This window comes from Neodiprion pinetum, chromosome 3 (assembly GCF_021155775.2).
Source record: "Neodiprion pinetum isolate iyNeoPine1 chromosome 3, iyNeoPine1.2, whole genome shotgun sequence".
NCBI classification, from domain to species: domain Eukaryota; kingdom Metazoa; phylum Arthropoda; class Insecta; order Hymenoptera; family Diprionidae; genus Neodiprion; species Neodiprion pinetum.
In genome coordinates, this window is record NC_060234.1 from 31,903,161 (window position 1) to 31,923,965 (window position 20,805).

The window sequence follows — 20,805 nt, forward strand, 5'->3', positions numbered from 1 at the left end:
GACAGGGGTATTTACCAGCGTTAAAAGACACGTTTTATACAGTTTTTCAATCAAACAGTTATCCACAAAATTACCTGGAGTCGGTGAAATTTTTAATTAATAAATATGATATTTTTTAAGCAGCGCGCTCTTTCTTCCGGAATATATAGCGATAAGCCAGTCACAAGTACCCTGTTCCACAGATAGGTGACAGGGCAGACCCGCTATTTCCGCGACATTACGAATCCAAAATGTCAGACATCGATAAATGGATTGATATTGCAAAAGAGTGCAAATACCTACCAGAAAATGACCTCAAGGTAATGAGCGCATTTCATTGACGATAAATAAATATTTACTGCTCGTATAATCTCTCGCCGTATTTTCGAAATACCAATTTTCATGAAAATATTTTAGGTTACATTTCCCGAAGTATTATCTTTGAATAATTTAACTTGTACTTTTACCTGTTTATACAGAAATTGTGTGACATGGTTTGCGATTTGCTCCTCGAAGAATCCAATATCCAGCCAGTATCGACTCCAGTAACCGTATGCGGTGATATTCACGGACAGGTGAGCTACTGCGACCCAATATAACCTCAAAACTTTAGGGCAGTACTTGTTGATGCATATCCCATAATATTTGTGCGTCTTTCATGTCAGTTCTACGACCTGGAGGAGTTGTTTCGGAGCGGAGGCCCAGTACCTGATACAAATTACATATTTATGGGAGATTTTGTCGATAGAGGATATTACAGCTTAGAAACATTTACCCGTCTGCTAACACTAAAGGCCAAATGGTCAGACAGGATAACGCTATTACGAGGAAATCATGAATCGCGCCAAATCACACAAGTTTATGGATTTTACGGTAACCATGTGCTCTTCTATTTACCATTGTAGGATCCAGTAATCTCAGAGCTTTGGCTATACGTTAGGATGGATCTGAAGCCCAAAGTATAATTAGCAAGTTTTCACGCTGCGAGCATGCGGTTGATTTTCGTTTTAGTATCTGTTTGATTTGCTTTTCTTTCAAGCCTTACGCTTCTTTCGCTACTGGAAGGAAATCACGTAATGTTTACATGCAAAATTTAGTTTGACGAGCATGGGAGTTAAATGTCAGCTTTATAAGTTATTCAGGTTGCCTGCCCCCAAACTTTTTTGGAATTTGACTCCAGAATTCTCTTTCCTTCACAGATGAGTGTCACAATAAGTATGGAAATGCAAATGCGTGGAAGTACTGCTGCAGAGTATTCGATCTTCTTACAGTAGCTGCTGTGAGTATATTTATACATTAATGCACCATGATTTTCAGTACAAAAGTAGTAAAAACTGAAAATACTAGATACGTAATAATTTATTTCAACGAAATTTTTTCTTCTAGTTAATTGACGAACAAGTGCTCTGTGTTCATGGTGGTTTGTCACCAGCTATTAGGACTCTAGATCAAATTAGGACAATTGAAAGAAATCAAGAAATCCCACATAAAGGTATGAACAACTATAAATCAAGTCTATCGTATAACAATTTGAGTAAATATTATATCCATCAAAAATATTATGTAATGATTAGGAACGCTATCCTGAAAACTTCCAGTAAGCATTAAGTTACTCAGCTTTGCACTTTTGAAACTGGTGGGTGAAGTTCGTGGCCGAAATCTTGTCAAAGCTCATGGAATGCCAACATTTAAATAAATTTATAAACACAAAAGTGTACTGCTTTCCTCTATATAAGAAAAGTTTTGGTTCGATTGCCTGCCAAATTTGACTGTCAGTTTCAACTTCGTATGTGGCCAACTCGATTGATATTTTTTCATTCTTTATTTACTTGCAGGTGCTTTCTGTGATCTAGTGTGGTCCGACCCAGAAGATGTCGATACCTGGACAGTAAGCCCACGAGGAGCCGGATGGCTATTCGGAAGTAAAGTTACTCATGAATTTATGGGTATAAATGATCTTCAACTCATATGTAGAGCACATCAGTTAGTTCACGAAGGTAAGCCCTTGCGGTAATAATAGTTAGGTTATTATTTTGTTTATCCAATATATTATTTTTCTTTGCTTCTTCAACTAATTGTAAGCATATTGTTACTGACGAAAGAAACTAGTCAATAATTTCGTATCAAGACATTTGAAATTTATTTACCAAATGCAATATCTCATTGCCAATGAAGTCGCCAGAATTCACTAAAGTTGAAAACTATAGATTTCAACTTGGTATAGCAAACACAAATGCACGTACGGCAATAACTTGATGCTAAAGGATCGAAATATTCTTTAAATCGTTAAGTATTATTCATATTTTGTAAATAAATATAACATTTACCTTTGTAGGGTATAGATACATGTTCAATGATAAGTTGGTGACAGTTTGGTCGGCGCCAAACTATTGTTATCGATGTGGCAACATAGCCAGTATTCTACAGTTCACAACGGTGGACCAGAGAAATGCGGTGTTATTCCAGGCAGTGCCAGATGCCGAAAGAGTGATTCCCCCACTTACGACAACACCTTACTTTTTGTGATCTAACTCGGCGCTCCATCTGTCTCGATGCAGAGGAGCGGCGTCGGGATCTAGGCCTCACGGAGATACATGACTGCTCCTTTGTCAATGAATTGGGCTGGTATTTTGACAGCATGAACGAATGTTCTTGTAGTATATCATAATTTGGGAGGTTTTTTTATACATCAGTTTATCATGAAATTCGTAGTTTTTGTTTTCTTTTTTTTCCGTATCAAGATATATTTCCGGCACAATGATTGTGCCCTTCTTTATTGTTCAAGTAAAATTATATGTAAAGGAATTTATGACCTTGTTTTTTAAAAAAATTTTATACGCTAGAAAGTTGTCTGTGGTAAACTATACTGAGAAATATAATGATATAAAAAGGTTCTGCCATTGCATCAGCCTGATCTGTTTACTTAAAAGAGCTTCTGTAAAAATTCAACAACGACATTCTATGGTCTAGATGCTTTTGCTGCCTACTGTGTACATTCTGTAGAGCATTCGCACCTCAGAGCAGCAAGTTGGACATGTTTGGTCGCCTGAGAGCTTTTAAGTAACTTATAAATACACGAAATGTCATTGGTCCAGTGATGTAAAGGGAAATAACATAGAAAATATTATTATTCAAACATTCCGACAAGAAGTGGGCTCTGGGAACAGTGAATGCTTCTTCGACATTACAGTTTACTGTGTCTAGAATTCAGGTTTCAAGAATGCATAAGCCAATGTCGTATCGTTAGGGTCTTCCCGAAGATATTAATAACTTGATTCTGTTCTAACGAGCTTCGTACCGACTATTATTGCTAATGCTAATATTGTATCTTTATCTTGAATAATTGTACAATAAAAATAAAACAGTATGATCACGGATGGTCCGGTAAAAGTTTAGCACATACCATTTTACTTGATGATAAAAAAAGCATTGCAACATTTTTGTACGAAACATGGCAATATTTTATCGATAACCAATTCCTTGCATTTCGTAAATTATATGATGGCTTATTGATATCAATACATAAATGTTTTATAAATGTTTAAATTCCGTGGAACGCAATAACTGATACTCATAAAAAAAAAAAAGACACATTACTTTAGGAACGATGGTAACCATAAACTGTACGAAGTTGAACGTAGTATACAGCTAGTTCAGTCCTTTCCGTGACCATCTTGATACAGTTGAAGCAGAGATACCACTTTGCCAAATAAAAAGAAAAGAATAACAAGTATGAGTGTACAGTTTCCATATCATGTATTCATATGCCAAATTATTGTTGTATTAAATAATTGATAGGTAGATTATCATAAGTTTATTAACGTAGGGAGCAATTTTTTAAACTGAGACCCTTAGCAATGTGCCTCTAAATTAATAAGCGTTTGTGTAATATAATAATGCATAATGAAAATACATGGATAGTATTAACTCACCAGCTGCTGCTGTTGCTGTTGCTGTATGTAACAAACCTGAATTCTGGCACTCTTTGTCACTAATTTACGATACTCCTACTGAACTCACAAACGCAAGAATTATAGTATAAAATGGCACTAGCTGCCAAATCAAACCAATATACAATTTCAAATTTTATCAAATCGACGGAGTAGATCTGCTCCGAGCAGATCATATAGAATTTATATCGTGCACGTAATGCGTGTTCTTTGTTACAAAATCATGTCAGTTCTCAAATGCCACGTTACAGTGCTTTATTTTTAATGCAATTACTGTGAGAAATTCCTCAGCTTGGCATCTACACATTATAGAGGTATATCAATATCTGAATTTCATGTATCCGTAAAAATGATAGACATTTATATTGCCTCATATTACTTGCCAACTGACACAGAATCGTTGAACAGTCTGTTTTAAAGTGACAACAACAGTATGCAAGTGTCTTTTCTCGTTTCCCCCTGTTGGTCATGATAAAAATACTTTTGATATAAATGAATAAAGACTTGAATAAAATCATTGGCTTGAATGGATGTGGGACTAATTAAGACATTGGGACTCACGTTATAAATTTTATAATCGCTTCGGTAGCATCTGATCCTTCGTAGATATGAAAACGTGAATATCTATACGGTTCGTACTCTTGGGAACCTTATAGTATTAGCGCCTACACCTGCTGAGGTACTTATCACATTTGCCTCCGTATCTCTCTATTTGCAAACACTCAAGCTTTGTCAAAGTGTCTAAGTACTTGCACCAAAACACATAAGTATACTTGATTCACCAAACTTAACTGATAAAAAATAAACGAAGCTCAAATTTTGTGCAGGAGCTTGAACGCTACAAATGACCTTCAAATATCTCACATGGAGACACCACATTATCACGATCATGTACCTTGAAAGTATAGAACTTTGTTATGTTAACGTAATAAACATCTGTAATAAAAAATCCGTAAAAACTGATTTCATACATAAATTCATTTTTTCTATTACTCATTGTGTATTAGATAGAACAATATTTTAAATCGGTATAAGGAACGGTAAGTAGGTTGAAAAAAATGTATTCTTCGATTAGCGTTATGTGAAACGATATCACGGCATTAATTTATCAAATGATGCAACACGAATCTAGTTGTTGTGATCACCTATCTAGATATTGTAATAGATTTGTATTCAATGAATAACATAAATCAGTATCTAATAACTAGATTTTTGTTAACAAAGTTGTGAGGTCAAAGCTTCTTCAATTCAAAGTTACTCCAGATTTTCGTATTGGTTTCAATGATCCAGGAAGGGAGTTCTAGGTCTATTATGAATTTGATTGAGAACTCACAATGATTTAGCTGTCATATATTCATATACACACCATCTCAATCTCGCATATATTATACGTTGTTTTCGCATTATTTTCGTGTATCCGTACCGGGGGATCTTGAGCTGTTGCCGTCCTCTCGGTCAGATGTTCATTGTCAAAGGATCGGAGAATCTCGAGCCGTTGCCGTTCTCTCGATCTCTATGACAAGAACTATTTCCGTCAACCGCGTGAGGTTGTATGTGTATCGGCCTTAGGCTTTGACGTAAACGTGTTTTCCGGAGCGCGTCGTTCTGACGACTGCTCCAAATTCGCGCGCGCGCTGCTCACTCGTCAGCGAGAAATCAGGTACCAGTGCTGCCATGAACCGATAGAGCGCGGCGATCTGGAGAAACTACGACGGCGCGATATCCAAACGACTTTCAGTCACCAGACAAAAGTGTTACCGGTTTGAATCCACCTTTTCACTCACAGTCACTGATATTTTTGTATGATTTTCCGTCTTATAAATTCTCTGACGGTAATCCCGTTTGGTATAAATATTCCAAGTAGATACACAATCATTAAATGGTTCAGGAACAGTTGTATTGACGATATTATTTTTATAAAAAGTAACAGAAACAAATAAACATTATGCAAGAATGTGTTTTACTTTAAGTACGGAGACAAGATTAATATTGAGGAAGAGGTATCAAAATTGGTATTAAGATTCGATAAAAAGAAAAATGCTAGTTTTACTGAGATATCTCACAAAAGGCTGATATAAGGATTTCCCACGAAGTGGACAATGTTGACCATGGATATACTTTCTTTTCCTTCATAATGAAAGTTTGCATTTTATGATTAAAAAAAGTTGGTATTGACTCGGGGATTACAGTACAATTTGTTATTGACTTTTGTGAAATATTATAGTAAAAGTCTATATTTCTCACTTTTCCGTGGATCTAACATATCACCGTTTTCCGTGTTGAGAAATATAGATAATAAACAGTATGAAACACCGTTCACGATTTATTAATCAGTAATCAGTTTATTTACTTGTAATAATTATTTTTCGTCATATATATAATTCTATTAACTCCTTATTATTTATATAATAATATAGTATATTTATATTTAGTATGTATAATATATTATCTACATTTATACTCCCTATGAAAGGCATCTCCAAACAGACTTCAGATTTACTTCTTAAAATATCTTATTTATTCATAAAAATACAGGGGGCTGGGAGAGGCTTGTTACATGCCACTATTCGGGAGTTGTCTACTTTGCTGGGAACTAGCTTTTCAGTACAATTGACAATACGGTATTGTCTCTGCGAACAGTAGTACAACTTTGGATTATACTTTAATCACTATGAAGTGACACAAAAAAAAGAATAAAATAAAATAAACTGATGGGGGAAAGGGAGACTGGAAAAGTGTAAAATTACTTTCCAGTACGATCTCCAATTTCAGGAACTGTATAATAATGCAAATGCACAATTTATTATCGTCCTATTCCGATCAAAATGTAAATTATAGTACAACTAAATAGACTGCTGTATTCATTTTTAAGTCGATATTAAATATTTACAAGGCATTTTCGAAATAAGAATATTATGCGCGTATCATTCGTAACTAACTTTTTGCTTTGTAAAACAAAAATTAAATTTCACGCCGTTAAAATAATTAAAAAAAGAAATAAATAAATCAAATCGCGTTACGTGAATGTGTGTTTCTGAAACGATAATTTGTTTATAAGCGTTACAATAAATTCTACTACGATTTCGTGATATTTAGTCCATTCAGAAACGTTTAGTAACATCTTCGATCATTCTAACTTTTATAATGGTCTAATGTATGGGTGATACTCGTTTGTAAAGTTTTACTGCAGTTATTCAATTACAAATTAGCAGAAACCAATTTCATAACGACGTGTGGGATCTCTGTCAACCATAGTGAAATAATGAGATTGTTTTACAAGATGGAAATTATTATTAATCGATACCATTTGATTCTTGAAGAACTTGTGAATTGTGATAAAACCCCCAAATTTTATTACCGTTCACCTCTGCAGACAATGTTTCGAAATACAATTATATTACCGTACTAATATTTTAACCAATGATTGAGCACACACTCTCAAACAAATGTTTTTCCAGAAACCTTGTGCTCGCAGAATAATTTTGAAGAGTATAAGCATAATCCAGATGCATTTTCATTTTATAATACAAAATAATATCATAAACGAATCTATTTTTCTTTTGCTACTTTGTAAACATCTCACATCACACATGTATAAATCAGACGTAAATTTCTCCCATAAAGTGATCGAAAAAAGCAAAAACAAAAAATAAAAAAATACTCGGATAAAAGAATAAAATATTATTAAAACGGTACTGGAATTTTCAAAAAATTCACCTCTTTACCAGGCTTCAATAGCAAAGTGAAGGCAGGAGATCGGATAAGTTTTTCACCTAAAACTGCGTAATACAAAACCATAGTCAGTCTTTCAAAGCGACATCGTAAGTATATGAATCTATTGTTCTTTACATCAAGTGTTCGTATCACCCTTATTAGAACACGAGTTCCCAGCATTGACAACGATCTCCGCAGTATCCAATCTCAATAAAAAAAAAGGAGAAGTAAAATAAGAAAGAAAGCCCCAATCATTAATGGTAAACATAATAATGACGGTTCGCTTTCTAAAAATAGGTAGAAATTGGTAACTTTGACTCACTCGTTGAAAAATTATTGCCAATATGGCAATCATACATGTCTGTCGTTTCTGGGTTAACATTTGCTCACGTATACAAGTAGAACGTGTCTACTTTGGTTTAAATAGTCAAGGTCGACTCTTGTTGAAGTATGGGTATTTTTTACAGCGTGTCATAACCAAAAGTTATGATTTTTTTACATTCATTTTCAAATATAATTTTCATTTTTTCTTACGTTTTTTTTTTTTTTTTTTTTTATATTTTATATTTAAAATTTATGAAAACAAATATATAATATGATATAATACAGATTCTCCGTTATAGTTAGCAAGCATTAGATTTCAAGCTACAAATGGTATTATTCTGCTCATATAAACACTAATTTAATCTAGTAAATGTAAGCAAATACGAAACCAGAACACAATGAAAATGTTTAATTGTGATGAATGGATTATATCCCGCAAAATTGTAGGGAACGTAATTAAAAAACAAAAAAATAAATAAGTCTACCAGAATCTTCTGTAATTCTGATGGACGTTACTTGTTGAAAATATCAATCAATTAAATGTATCAAAAGCTCAGCGATTTGTTTAAAGGACTGAGTAAATCACATATAAGATTGCTGTTATACTGATCAAGTAGCTTCTAACACTAACAGATTTCTAAATGCGATTAAATGATCTTTCGTTCCTGAGACAATTGTAATGAATTGCCTTACGATGTGTTTATAATTAAATTCGTTTACATGAGCAGGATCAGAAGAGTTGAAAATAAAATAGCACATAATCCTAATATTCTCTTACTGATCTAGGATTCAAAAACAGGATTTGAATTCTAATAATAATAGATGAACGTAGAAAATTATTGCTCTAACATCATTAATCAAACATGTAAGTATCAGTGTGATATAACAAAAGTATATATATATATATATATACCTAAATTAATAATAACTCACAATTTGAATTTCAAATCCTTTGAATAATCATTATCTAATAATTTGCTAAGAATTATAAAGCTACCCTTCAACGAATAGAGAATAATTTGGTTGCTTCGAATGGATTAAATACAGCAAGAGAGACTTAATTCTTATTCATTGAAAGTCATTCTGAAGCTCGAAACATTATATGCAGTATCACAAATAAATTCACCATACAACTGTCTAGACATACTTTCATGTGCGATTTTCCACAGAATTACCGATAAGTATAACAACACGTCATTGCAATATGAAATCGTTACTTTTTCTTTTTTCTTTTTCTTATTTTTTTTTTTTTTGATAATAGGTAATCGGAAGTACAAAAACAGACTAGTACTTTCAACATAGTTATTTAATTTAAATTTTCGTACAATATGTACAAAGTTGAACCCATAAACGAGAGGCATTCTCATCGACTCTCACTCGTACTTAAATATTAAAGGTTGGGCATAATAATACTCTCGGTAGTATAATGCCCTAAGTCTTGCTGATCAAACGCTTTCTTTCCTGTAAGAAATACCTGTACTCCCTAATATGCATGAACGAATATGTATTTCAGTATACATGTATACCTTATTGGATCATTTCATAAAAGAAGTAGAATTATATCCTTCCAAAGAAATCACAAACCCAACTAAGATTTGTCGAAAATGTGTCAAATTATGGGAAAGTCTTAAACAAACATCTATTTGACACATTGCACCGGTATATTTTAGCAATAAATTTTTTTGGTCATCCGGGATCTCATTATTCGTCGTCTCGAAATTGAGAATAATTGTGCTGTTAAAAATGTATTTGTGACAACGTGTGTTAAAGGATAATAGCTAGATGGTACTATAGTTGTACATTTGTGCGTAGGCAACGAAAGAATGTACAACTCTTCCGATGAGCATCCACAGTTAACAAAGTTATGCCACAGTTAACAGAGAAATATATTTGATGAATTTTCACTTTTATTGTTGTAATTGTCATGGGAATAATTACTTGATAATTAAACAGTGACCATTTCTGTTTAAACACGGAATTAGTGTTATTCAGTTAATACCTACTATGCATGAAATTTACACGTTTTCACATCGATGACGAATTTCTGACGAACTAATGAATTTTAAAAACTATACGGGTGAAACTGATAAAGCAAAGTATAAAATGTAATCACCTAATACGAACCTGCACATATTTATAAATTCACAATAAAGTAATTTCGCCTGTAAGAAATGTTCGCTAAATGCTGAGATGCTACAAAACTGACGTGAAATACCTATGGTTTCAAATCAACTGTAAAGAATTGAAAATTTCTATTACTTTTATCCATTACCAATTTTTCTGATCATCCATGATAAAAGAATCTCTCTATTTGTTTCCACAATTCATTATTTACTCATTTTAATAAATATAAATCGTTATCAGAAAGAATTGTCCGAACTTGCTGTTGAAATTAATTGTTAGAGCCAAAGTTACGTAAGGAACTGGTAGTAGGAAAGCATGTAAGATAGACCCAAGACATTGCTGTTACGCTACAGAGGCTCCTGTGTTTTTTTACGGGGAAAATTATTATACAAGTAATATTGTCTGGTATATTTCATAGTGCCAGACAAAAGCAATGTCCCGCATATTACATGAATTGAAAGTAGCATTTGGATTTGGTAACTGCTTTACTCGTCTAAAAATGGAACAAAATAAAAAATCATGTGATATCAGGTGGACTGGAAAGATGAATCATGCGTGCAAAAATTATTTGCTCTGTTTTTCATTTTTTCTCTTCACTTAATTTTGGCGATACTGAGTGACCTAAATTATTAGAGGACGTAGCATTGAATTTTTCAAAAACATCGCATTTAAATATTATTTTAAATCTTTAGAGCACACAGAATTCATCCCGAAGGTTAAAAGTGACTTTGTAGTTTTATCGTAATTGTGGTCAGGCCCAGTGCTGGTAGTTTTCTTGTTGCAAACTTATATAATAATAATAATAATAATAATAATAATAATAATAACAATAATAATAATAATATATATACATACATATATATATATATATATATATATATATATATATATATATATATATATATATATATATATATATATATATATATATATATATGTATGTATGTATATTCCGATATCAGGGAATACAGGAATTCTTACTGCATATTCATATTCACAAATAATATAAATGTTTACAATATAAAGTATCCATCAGTAGTTAAGTCTTATAATATGGACAAGTAGCCTTGAGTCAATAGACCTAAGATTCTGCGTTATTCATGTTTATCCTTTGAAGTGTATTTTTGGTCATAAGTCAAGTTTTGTTTTGCGGAACAAGATTTCCGATGACTTTTCATCTGCGTTTCGTTCCGTCTTCGCAAATTGTATTTCAGTACAAGTCCTCCCGACAGCATTGTTGCACCAAATTGATTATTAATCTTCTAAACGTGAACCATATCAAATAACGATAATCTGTTTAGTCATAAGATTAATACGCACTAACAGACTTGTACCAAATAGAAAAATGGTGATTTTGTTGTTTTTCATGTAATATACAAATTTATTTGATGCAACATCGCCACAATGATTCATATTGTAATGTTTGCGGGTACTAGTTAGGTTTCAAATACCATTTGTAATGAAAAATTGGTAAATGTTCCGATCTGGTGTAGCAAAAATAAGTTGACGCGCAAACAGTACACTTGGAAACATATTGGGTGAAGTTTCAGACAGATATTCCACAAACCGCAGTGGGAATAGTATTTTTGAAATAACACGCACAAGTTCTTCATCATCGATGCAGGCACAATACAAACCACTTACGACCATGAATACATCAGTGATTTATATTTATGATAATTTCTATGGAGGCAAGATCAAATAACTAAAGGTTGTGTCGAAACAACATGCACGAAGTATGTGTTATTATAGTTATTTTTGTAACATGAACATTATTAACTAGCATCGCCCACTGGTACTTTTTGTTTAACATCTCGTACCTTAAATAGTTGAGCCAATTGTTATTACTAGCTGTTTCTCTTGTAAAAAAAATATATATTACTCACATTCGTAAAGATGTAACATATGCACCGATTTTGTGTTGTGTACGTATCAAATGTAATAGTAAATCGTGACGAATTTGATTTTTTCTTAACGTGATGAAAATGAAATGGGAATTTTGCAAACCCATTTAAATCCGCAGTTGTGTATCGCGTGGTTTGAGCTATGCCGCATATGTTTGTTTCAGTGCATAAAATTTGTAATAACGATATAAAAAGAGATCACCATTTATATTTTTTTTTCAAGAGAAACATGTAGCATATTCACATTTTACTATACACGTAATATATGTAGTCAGAATTCAGATGCGTCCAACCTTTAGTAATACTATGACATTTACTGTGGTAACTTTAGCAAGAAATAATAAATATAATGATTTACTGACGATTTTAATCAATATAATTGGTAACTGTAGGTGTTTTATGACGAGTGTCTGGTATAGGTACAAAAATTCACAAAGATAAAATAGTTTATTTAAAGCACAGTATTGTTCTGCGTATGGTGTAACACAGTGCCTGTACTAGATGCTCGCCAAAAAATACCCAAACTTGTATTGAATTGTCAGTTATTGATTATGTTAGGTTCACTGCTATTTCAATCCAATTCATTCGTCGTTGAGTGGAATTGACTTGAGAATATTAATAACTATTGTCAATAATATTGATGTTATATAAGCATACCCGATCAGTTATCTCAAAGTTCAGATTACACATAAATGTTTGCGTCGCTTGCAATATCCTGTAGTGCTATGTCGAAAAGATATGTCATTTGAAATTATATCTATACTCGTATTATTGGATGCTGATATCTCAATTATCTACAACGATTCTTATTTATTTGGTGAATCTGAACCACTGAATAAATTTTAAAGTGTAAATTTATACCGTCACCAAAATGCTAATTGTTACAGATTCGACATTTTGCGATAGTTTATTCGGTAAATGAGTAATTATTTCAGATGTCCAAGTCCTCAGCGCTTGGCAGGATAATTGATTTGCTTTGAAGATTCAGATGCATACAAAGGCGTATGCAGATTTATTGTGTTTTAAATACTTCTATGTAAATGTACTTTGCAACATCGCACTTACGGTTATTACATTCTTTTCGCTTCTGCATTTATTCAAGTGGGCTATTTTAATTTTATTCTGTGTAGCGTATCAAGCTGGAAAATATGGATGACCTGATTCAAGCGTTGGGGTTGAAAGTTGAGTGAATATTTTTTTCTGAAGGTGAAAAACTCGTAGGTACAAACGTAAAATATTTATATTTCAGTTACGTATATTTCTATGGTTCTCGATTTGAACGGGGCATTGAAACGTAATGGGAAATTCGTTTTCTAGATCTTCTCATTTAATTTCATCATCCTAATTGACTTTGAGATTTAAATGTAAAAGATGTAAAATATTATTACGAACTTAGCATATGTGGGTATGAGGCTATGATTAAAATATTATTTTGACTATTATACTTTTTTAGCAATTCGAAAATTTAGATCTGTTCGGGCAAACGTCGCAATTAGGGTATTCATATTTGCAACTTATTGTGATTAGACAAAAAACGTGAAAGAGAAGAACAAGGTGTGCGACTTCCCTTTTTTACACGCGCTATGGGAAACTATTACGGGAACACTGTATGAGATGGAAACTATCGCCTTTTGATTAAAATGACAATATCCACAGCTTTTAAACAATCTTCCAACGGAACTATTGAATGAAGTTTGCCGAGAAGGAATTCCAAAAATTGAATTTTCCGTTAGACGGATTGGCATTTTTCCCGCGTCCCTGCGTAATTTTTCAATTAATGTTTCTTGTCACAACAATTACTCTCTTTCGCAAAGCAAGGCCAAGATTTCTATCACCTCATGGGCAATTCCATCATTGTTTTGACGAGATTAAACTATGCATATGTTAGAAAATATGCCAATAATAATCGGAATAATATTGGAACATTGGGCACTTTTTGACGAGTATCCAGTACAAGAACCAAATTATACCAAGAAATAGTTTACATCGTTAAATACTATTCCGATACAGCTTGATACCTAGATCAGAGCCCGCATAAAATTCCTTTAAATGTAACACGTCAAGTGAACCTAACATAGAGACAATAAACGATTTAACTGTGTATCGCAAAATGGTAACGAAAAATACTTGTTGGCCACAAAGCTGTAGAGTTTTTAGTACTAGAGATAGGGTGGATATTATTATTCTGAAAGACGAGACGTAAAGGAAGCAAAACAATGGCTTCGTTGCACTAATGGCAGTATAACACAGTAGATGCTAGATACAAAAGAATGCTTTATGTATATAATTACGATGATTGTATCGATATTATGAGTTGATAAAGTTAGAAAAGAGTCGAGTTGATCCATAGAAATGTAGTATATCACGTCAGATGTGGAGATTGTGGTTGAGATGTGGGTGTGACGTGACCAATGGTGAGCATTCGAGAGTCTTATTAATCGGATTATGCAATGTGAACACACATGACGTAGTTGCGCAGCTGCGTACAGAAATATAGTCTTCTAGTTTTGGTAAAAAAGTTCAGTTCCTTTGTTTTTTTTTCTTTGTTTTTTGTTTTTTAGTTTTAGTTTTGTACAACGCAACGAACACACACATTTATATTATATAGTTATTATACATACACAAACAAAGCTTTCATTTCGTAAGTCTATTTGTTTGTTTAGGTATTCATTTATTTACTATCTTTGAATTGCTGAGTTCAATAGGAAAGGAACGTAGAACATTTTGCTCTCGAGTAGTAGAGCTGCCGCTGATTGTACCTGTAATTACCAAATCATAACTTAAAAGTCGAAACGTAAAACAAAATCATCGCAGCCTGCATAAGGTAATGAATCCTTCACGGGCTGTAAACTTTTCGTTTCATTTGTAAATTGAAAAGTAAAACTCATTTCGCAATTCCAATATCCAATACTGGATTCTCAGAAAAATACACTGATTAGCAAAGCACAGAATTCGAAACTTACTTCGGGCAATCTGACGAGAAGATCATGGAAGCGACCTGGCTGCTGAGGCGCACTGTGTTCCACAAAACTGCGTAAGCAGCTCATATACCGCTCTTGGATTTGTTCCAATTCCAATGTACCATCTCGTGCTAAAAGTATGATTAAGCCAACAATTATTTGAAGAACATCATCAATTTACAGTGAGTTTAGATAATGAGATGGCCGTTCACGACGTTGATACGATAACAATAATCACGCATCTCGCTTGAAAGCATAAATTTTGGCATAACTGTAAGAGTAGAAAATGTGAAACAAGTATATTATTACGTATGCTGCGTGATGCACATAATGGTTATAGGTATAACAGCAAAGAAAAGGAGACTTACATTTCGCATCTCCATTTGCAGCAATTTAATAAAAGAGTGAAAGTTTAGAAATGATTAACATCAAAAGCAACACTTATAAAGTCGGAGAATAATGTACAAGAGCTGTGTTTCTTAGTCGAAAACTTCTCAACGAATTCGTTATTTTCAATTCTAGAGCTTACCTTGAGATAACATGGTGATGACTTTTAGACACACATATTCCTCCATTCTTAATTTCACCTGTCGAAACATGAGCGTCACGTACGTAATTTTTTCTACCATCAGTCCCACGTCTTGTCGCAATTGGTCCATGGTTATTGGCCTTCCCATCATACTTGTGAGACACGTTTGCAGAGTACACAAGTTATTCGAAACCTGTTATAAATATACATAAAATATCGTACTTGAGTGTCAATTGATTCCATTCAAACATCACGATAGTTATGCTATTGAAATAGCTTTGAAACAGTTCGCTCTAATCGTAGGAAATTCAACAGAAAACTGTGTTTCGTAAAAAAGCTGATCTGATTTTGGTGAGGGGACAGGGTGAAAAGGTTTCATTTCATGTGACATTGTAGTGTTGGATGCAGCGTTATTTTGGAGTAATTTCTGTTTACGTTGAAAAAGATTACGTTGGTCAACATACCTCTTCCGTAAAATCTGCACTCGTGCCGTCGCTACCGACGCCAGTCCATTTCTGTTGCCCGTGAATCGCTTGATAAGCAGAGGTGGTGAGCACCAGTAATTCGTGCCACTTGTGGGTGAGCAGCCTCGTATGCACTTCAACAGGCAGCTCAAGGTAAAAGGGTAACCTCTTGGTCCACTGCACCAATTTATACACTATACTGTCTCCTATCTGACACAACTTTTCACTTAAGTCTGACTTATGATCCAGTAGTTCATCCAAGTTCTGAAACATATTTGAGACTTCATTAGACATTTCATGATATCTCTTTCGCTAGCTGCCACGGTCGTGAGAAAATTAATATGTTATAACGACGAAGATATTGTTGAAAATTACTCAAGAACTTACCCTTAACGTGGCAATGTCTTGGAACTCGTCACAGTCTATGAGGGTTTGAATCATCGCGAGCGTTGCGTCCAAAGGGAATGCTCTATCCCTTGAACTGCTCACTGCGTTGTCTAGCCTTTGTCGTAAATGTACAACCTGAAAAATTATACAAATTTGTAATCACGAATCGCGTAGAATTATCGTGACTATAATTACAATGGTTCTACGATTTGCGCAATACATCTCGTGACGTCCCTTCCCTCATTGCGTTTTATTTTTCTTTTCTTTTCCAATTTTTACATACGGCTAGATTAATATGGTGATCGCCGCATTATCTGCGTAAAATTATGAAAGTGCGGTTTCTGAATAGAAACAATTGTTTTTAATGACATGTTCGTTTATGGACGGAAATTGGGCACGATTGCGTATTAGAAAGTGTACGAAGTAGGAACTTTTCATCCGCAATTGTATGATAAAATACCGCTAACGTTTCTTGTTTAACAATTACCTTATATGCGACACAAGGATAAGTTCAACGGTAATCAACTGTGTGATCAGTTCATTATAAATGTTCCGATGACAACAGATAATTTAGGCTTATGTAAAAAGACTTTTATTGGGAAAGCTGAACGCCGCCGCGCCGTGTCGATTCGAGAAGGTGAGTAGTAAAATTGTAAGTGCGGATCGGCCGTGAGAGGCCAATAAGTCATAACTTGGCGGAGAAGGATGAGGTCAGTGTCCCCGTATGAACACTTTCACAAAGTTACGAAAGCAGCGGACAACTGCCTGACTTTGGCACCAGCTACCGTGGCGTTTCTGTTGTCCAACAACGTATTTTATCAGAAACTTGCGCAAATTTGAGACTGAAAATTTCAAATATTCTCATTTTTGACCTTCCAACGAGGAAAATATTGCTAGTTATAAAGTGACTTGTGTTGCAATGCTGTTTGAGACTAAAAATGTTAGGTATGATAACACAGGCCTACGAAATACAACTTTCAATTCCCCCCCCCCAAGTACTAATGTTTTTTCTTTAGGTATCTAGGTACGTTGAATGAAAATATATTTTATTTATACAAATATAAGCTATATTTTAATTGAACATACCTAAATACCTAAAAAAAATGCATTATTACTTGGGTGGAAATTGAAAGTCATACTTCGCAGATCTGTGTAATCATTCAACGAGTTGTACGTAAATATTCGCATTGATTTTCGTAGGAGAATTGGAAAAGGGCTTCGGTCACAGATCTTTCGTAAGTTATACCGATTTCACTTTTGGCAATGGCCTTTGTGCTTAAATCAACGATATGATGGTCAAATGTTGCGAGCACCTTTATTCAACAACTGCAGCTGGTACAGCCACAGAAGGTTCGAAATTTCATTACGGTATGATGGAAAAATTCCTGAAAAAATCCTGCGAGTAGACTGAATTAACCACGCGAAATAGGAGCGCCTATTATCGCTGCATTTTCCGAAAGTACAAGTACCTCAAACACTTGAATTTACCAGAACCAACCGATTGAATTTTAGACTGAAACGGGTGGTTCGTATTTTCAGATAGTCAAATACATAAGAATAATCGAAATTCCTTCAGGTCGAGAATGCAGATTCATTTCTGAAGCGATGATAGTCAAACATATGCTAAAAACGTGGTAAAGTTTGTTATATTTGGCATTTCATTTACATACCTGTATGTGTAAACAAAATACATATTTACGTATATAATTATGTACTCGAGACCGCGAGTTAGCGTGCAGATATTTATGCCCTTTCGTCAAACATACGTAGGTACTTCAACACTGCGAAGGCGAGTGCGTAGATGCATGGTGAATATCGATAGGAGTATACGCGCAGCATGCACGTATCAGAGTTGGGATCGCGTACAAGCTTCTATCGCTTTCGTAACGTAAGAAACCTTGAGGTTTACGCAACGGAACGTAAGAAAGTGAAATTGCGCTGAGAGTTCATTCATTCCAAGCGAGTGAAACGAGGATACGGCCAGTATTCAAGCAGTCTATAATACTCGATATTTATAACTTCGCGAACGGGTATAAAGAATACGCTGGCAATCACACTGGATTCTTTGTTCCCCCCCAAAAAAGAACGAAAATAATGTGGATAACGGAGATATAAAAATATGATTCTACAAAAGTATGAAGCGGAGAATTCACCAAACTCCAAGACGCGTGAAACCCTGCGACAATAATCATTCAAGGGAAAATATCCGGCTGGTCTTTACGATCTTACCTCGGAAGGATTGGTGAGAGCAGTCTTAAGAATGGTACCATTGACGAGGTGACCGGCGTGCCCCTGATGACCTTGAACACTCTGATGCCCAGAGGCAGGCTGCTGAGAGGTATTCTGTGATTCCGGACCGGATGAGCCTTTGTGATGCTGCATGAGGGCCCCGGCCAATTGCCCGTGTTGCTGATTATGCTGCGCCGCCGCCGCCGCAGCCTGTATGTGTTTCTCCAGCATCGTCGGCGCCATTGTACCCTTGGTCGCATTCAAAGACCCGGAACCATTTATTCCGCCCGTACCGCCAAGACCAACGCCGACGTTCATTCCCTTGTTCGTCTTCTTGTGTTTCTTGTACTTCACCTGTACATCGATACACAAATCACACACATCGATCGAACTTATTAATCTAAGTAGGTATACGTCCACAATGGAGCCCAAAAATCACCACCAGTGGTGTGATTTGTCCAAACACAGAGATCGGCATACTTTCACAATTAAATTCTTTCAACGCAGCTGAACTAAACTCGTTCAATGATCGATTTTCTATTTTACCAAAAATACTATAAGTTGTTTTTTCAACATTGGATTTGGTTACAATACTACCAATTCACTTAAATAAACCACACTTGAAACAGTTTTAACGTTTATTCGTTAAATCTTTCAACCTGCGAATCGCGTTGCTGCATTCATATAGATGGAAATCGAATGTTGGAACGAATGACGAATGGATTCATGAATTTACCTTGTAGAGGTTGTAGACAGCTCCGGAGTTGCGACCACCCGGCATTCTGTCCTCGCGAACCGCTTGGAGTACCATACCCTGTTCGATGCACTTTTTGAACCGACAGTATTGACACCGGTTCCGTTGGGCTTTCGTGATTTCACAAATGCCTTCGGCCACGCATGTGTATACTCTCCGATTCTGAACGGTTCTCTTGAAGAAACCCTTGCATCTGTAAACGTGAAACTTGTTCATAAAGTCCAAAGATTTCGCTAATTATTGTTCTTCCGCTTCTTTCCTCGTTACGATATTATCCGTAAACGCAACGCTCTCCTTTTAATAATTCTCAATACGCCTTACCTACGATAATAATATCTGTTGAGGATAATGAACGAAGTTGTTACCAAGTTACTGATCTCAAGTTCATCTAAACTTTAAACAGTGAGGATATGATGTATATTTTCATAGCTGCCCTTGCTTCGGTTTATCCTACTGTGATTACTGCCGTAAGTAGAACAAAGTAATCATATGATAGTAGCCTAATCGTCATTTCATTAAAAACTAAACTAGCGTCGTTAATATCAAGCATGAAGCTAATGTCCCTGGTGAAGATTTGTTTATTTCTAGTAGGTATTCGAGAATCCTTGAAAGTAGGCTATACTTGAACACGATTAAAATATCGTTTGTTATTGACAAATTTGAAAATTAACAACATAAGAAATGAGCTGAAATCGATTAAACTTGTGTTTATAAGGTCAGAAAGTAACGACCAGCATACCGCAACAGGTATCCGATAACCCTTAATTACCAGCCTATCAATCAGTGCTGAATCGTGACGTTAAAAGCACGAATCGACGACGAGTCGCTTGAACCGAGTGACAGAATTCGATAGTGACACACGCACACAACGAAACGTTGACTTACCCCTCGCAGGTAATGATGCCGTAATGGAGTCCCGTCGCTTTGTCCTCGCAGATCATGCATATCATCGGCTGTTCCTCCTCCTCGTGTTCCTGAGGCTGAAGAGACGGCGCCGATGGTGTTTGCGAGGGTGCCTCCGTCGTGACCATGTTACCATTTCTCGACCAAGGCTGGCTGGAACTCGCGGTAAGGTTGAGTGCTTGGATCTGCTGCGCAGCGGGGAGTTGAGAGAGATCGCCGGCCCACAGGCGTTCCATGTTCAGCGGGGGTCCGAAGGATTGCGACGTGCCCGGCGGTTTCCCCCTCGGTTCGGACCTGAGGTTCAGAAGGACGTGGGCCGCTGACTCCTCGGACGTGGAACTCGAGGCGGTTGTCGCTGTCCAGGAGGCGGTAGGAGTTGGCGTAGGTTCCAACGGTGGCACGGACCAAATCATCGTCCGAACGCCGCCGACCTCGCCCATGATCACCGATGGAGCTGGTCGCGGCGTAGCCGGGGCGACTCTTTGAGCAGGTGGTTTCATCCCTTCGTCTGAACAGGAGGAAAAGAATTTTTTCTGTTCAAACGATCGCTCGAGCTTCTTGTTTCAGTAGAGAAGATGTGCCGG

The 20,805-nt window shown here is 35.5% G+C and overlaps 3 protein-coding genes across 8 annotated transcripts in view; 1 reads left to right on the top strand and 2 right to left on the bottom strand.

Moving 5' to 3' along the window:
* The window catches only part of shi (dynamin-1 shibire), a 31,863-nt gene extending 31,216 nt beyond the window's left edge, over window positions 1-647 (bottom strand). Inside the window, exon 1 of the mRNA XM_069134812.1 lies at window positions 447-647. Within this exon, the coding sequence (XP_068990913.1) occupies window positions 447-472 (26 nt within the window). The 5' untranslated portion in view covers window positions 473-647. The remainder of the gene's footprint in view (window positions 1-446) is intronic.
* On the top strand, window positions 158-3,635 carry PpV (Protein phosphatase V). The gene is made up of 7 exons (XM_046617258.2): window positions 158-299; window positions 459-554; window positions 645-852; window positions 1,179-1,258; window positions 1,366-1,471; window positions 1,815-1,976; window positions 2,315-3,635. Exons 1-7 carry the CDS (start codon window positions 231-233, stop codon window positions 2,503-2,505), a joined length of 912 nt encoding a protein of 303 aa, XP_046473214.1. The 5' UTR covers window positions 158-230; the 3' UTR covers window positions 2,506-3,635.
* Window positions 3,636-11,012: 7,377 nt separating this feature from the next.
* Hr4 (Hormone receptor 4) overlaps window positions 11,013-20,805 on the bottom strand; it is a 113,327-nt gene continuing 103,534 nt past the window's right edge. For all 6 annotated transcript variants that reach the window (XM_046617273.2, XM_046617272.2, XM_069134457.1 and 3 more), the window contains 8 exons: window positions 20,204-20,729; window positions 19,301-19,511; window positions 18,565-18,918; window positions 16,336-16,470; window positions 15,949-16,212; window positions 15,485-15,677; window positions 14,959-15,086; window positions 11,013-14,754 (listed from right to left, as the gene is read on the bottom strand). In XM_046617273.2, the coding sequence (XP_046473229.1) occupies window positions 14,674-14,754; window positions 14,959-15,086; window positions 15,485-15,677; window positions 15,949-16,212; window positions 16,336-16,470; window positions 18,565-18,918; window positions 19,301-19,511; window positions 20,204-20,729 (1,892 nt within the window). In that variant the 3' untranslated portion in view covers window positions 11,013-14,673. The remainder of the gene's footprint in view (window positions 14,755-14,958; window positions 15,087-15,484; window positions 15,678-15,948; window positions 16,213-16,335; window positions 16,471-18,564; window positions 18,919-19,300; window positions 19,512-20,203; window positions 20,730-20,805) is intronic.

Bases quoted from the DNA above. Each gene is read 5' to 3' on its own strand.
- PpV (XM_046617258.2), top strand. From the start codon at position 231: ATGTCAGACATCGATAAATGGATTGATATTGCAAAAGAGTGCAAATAC. The intron at 555-644 runs GTGAGCTACTGC...CTTTCATGTCAG, and splicing joins GCGGTGATATTCACGGACAG to TTCTACGACCTGGAGGAGTT. The intron at 1,977-2,314 runs GTAAGCCCTTGC...TTACCTTTGTAG, and splicing joins ACATCAGTTAGTTCACGAAG to GGTATAGATACATGTTCAAT.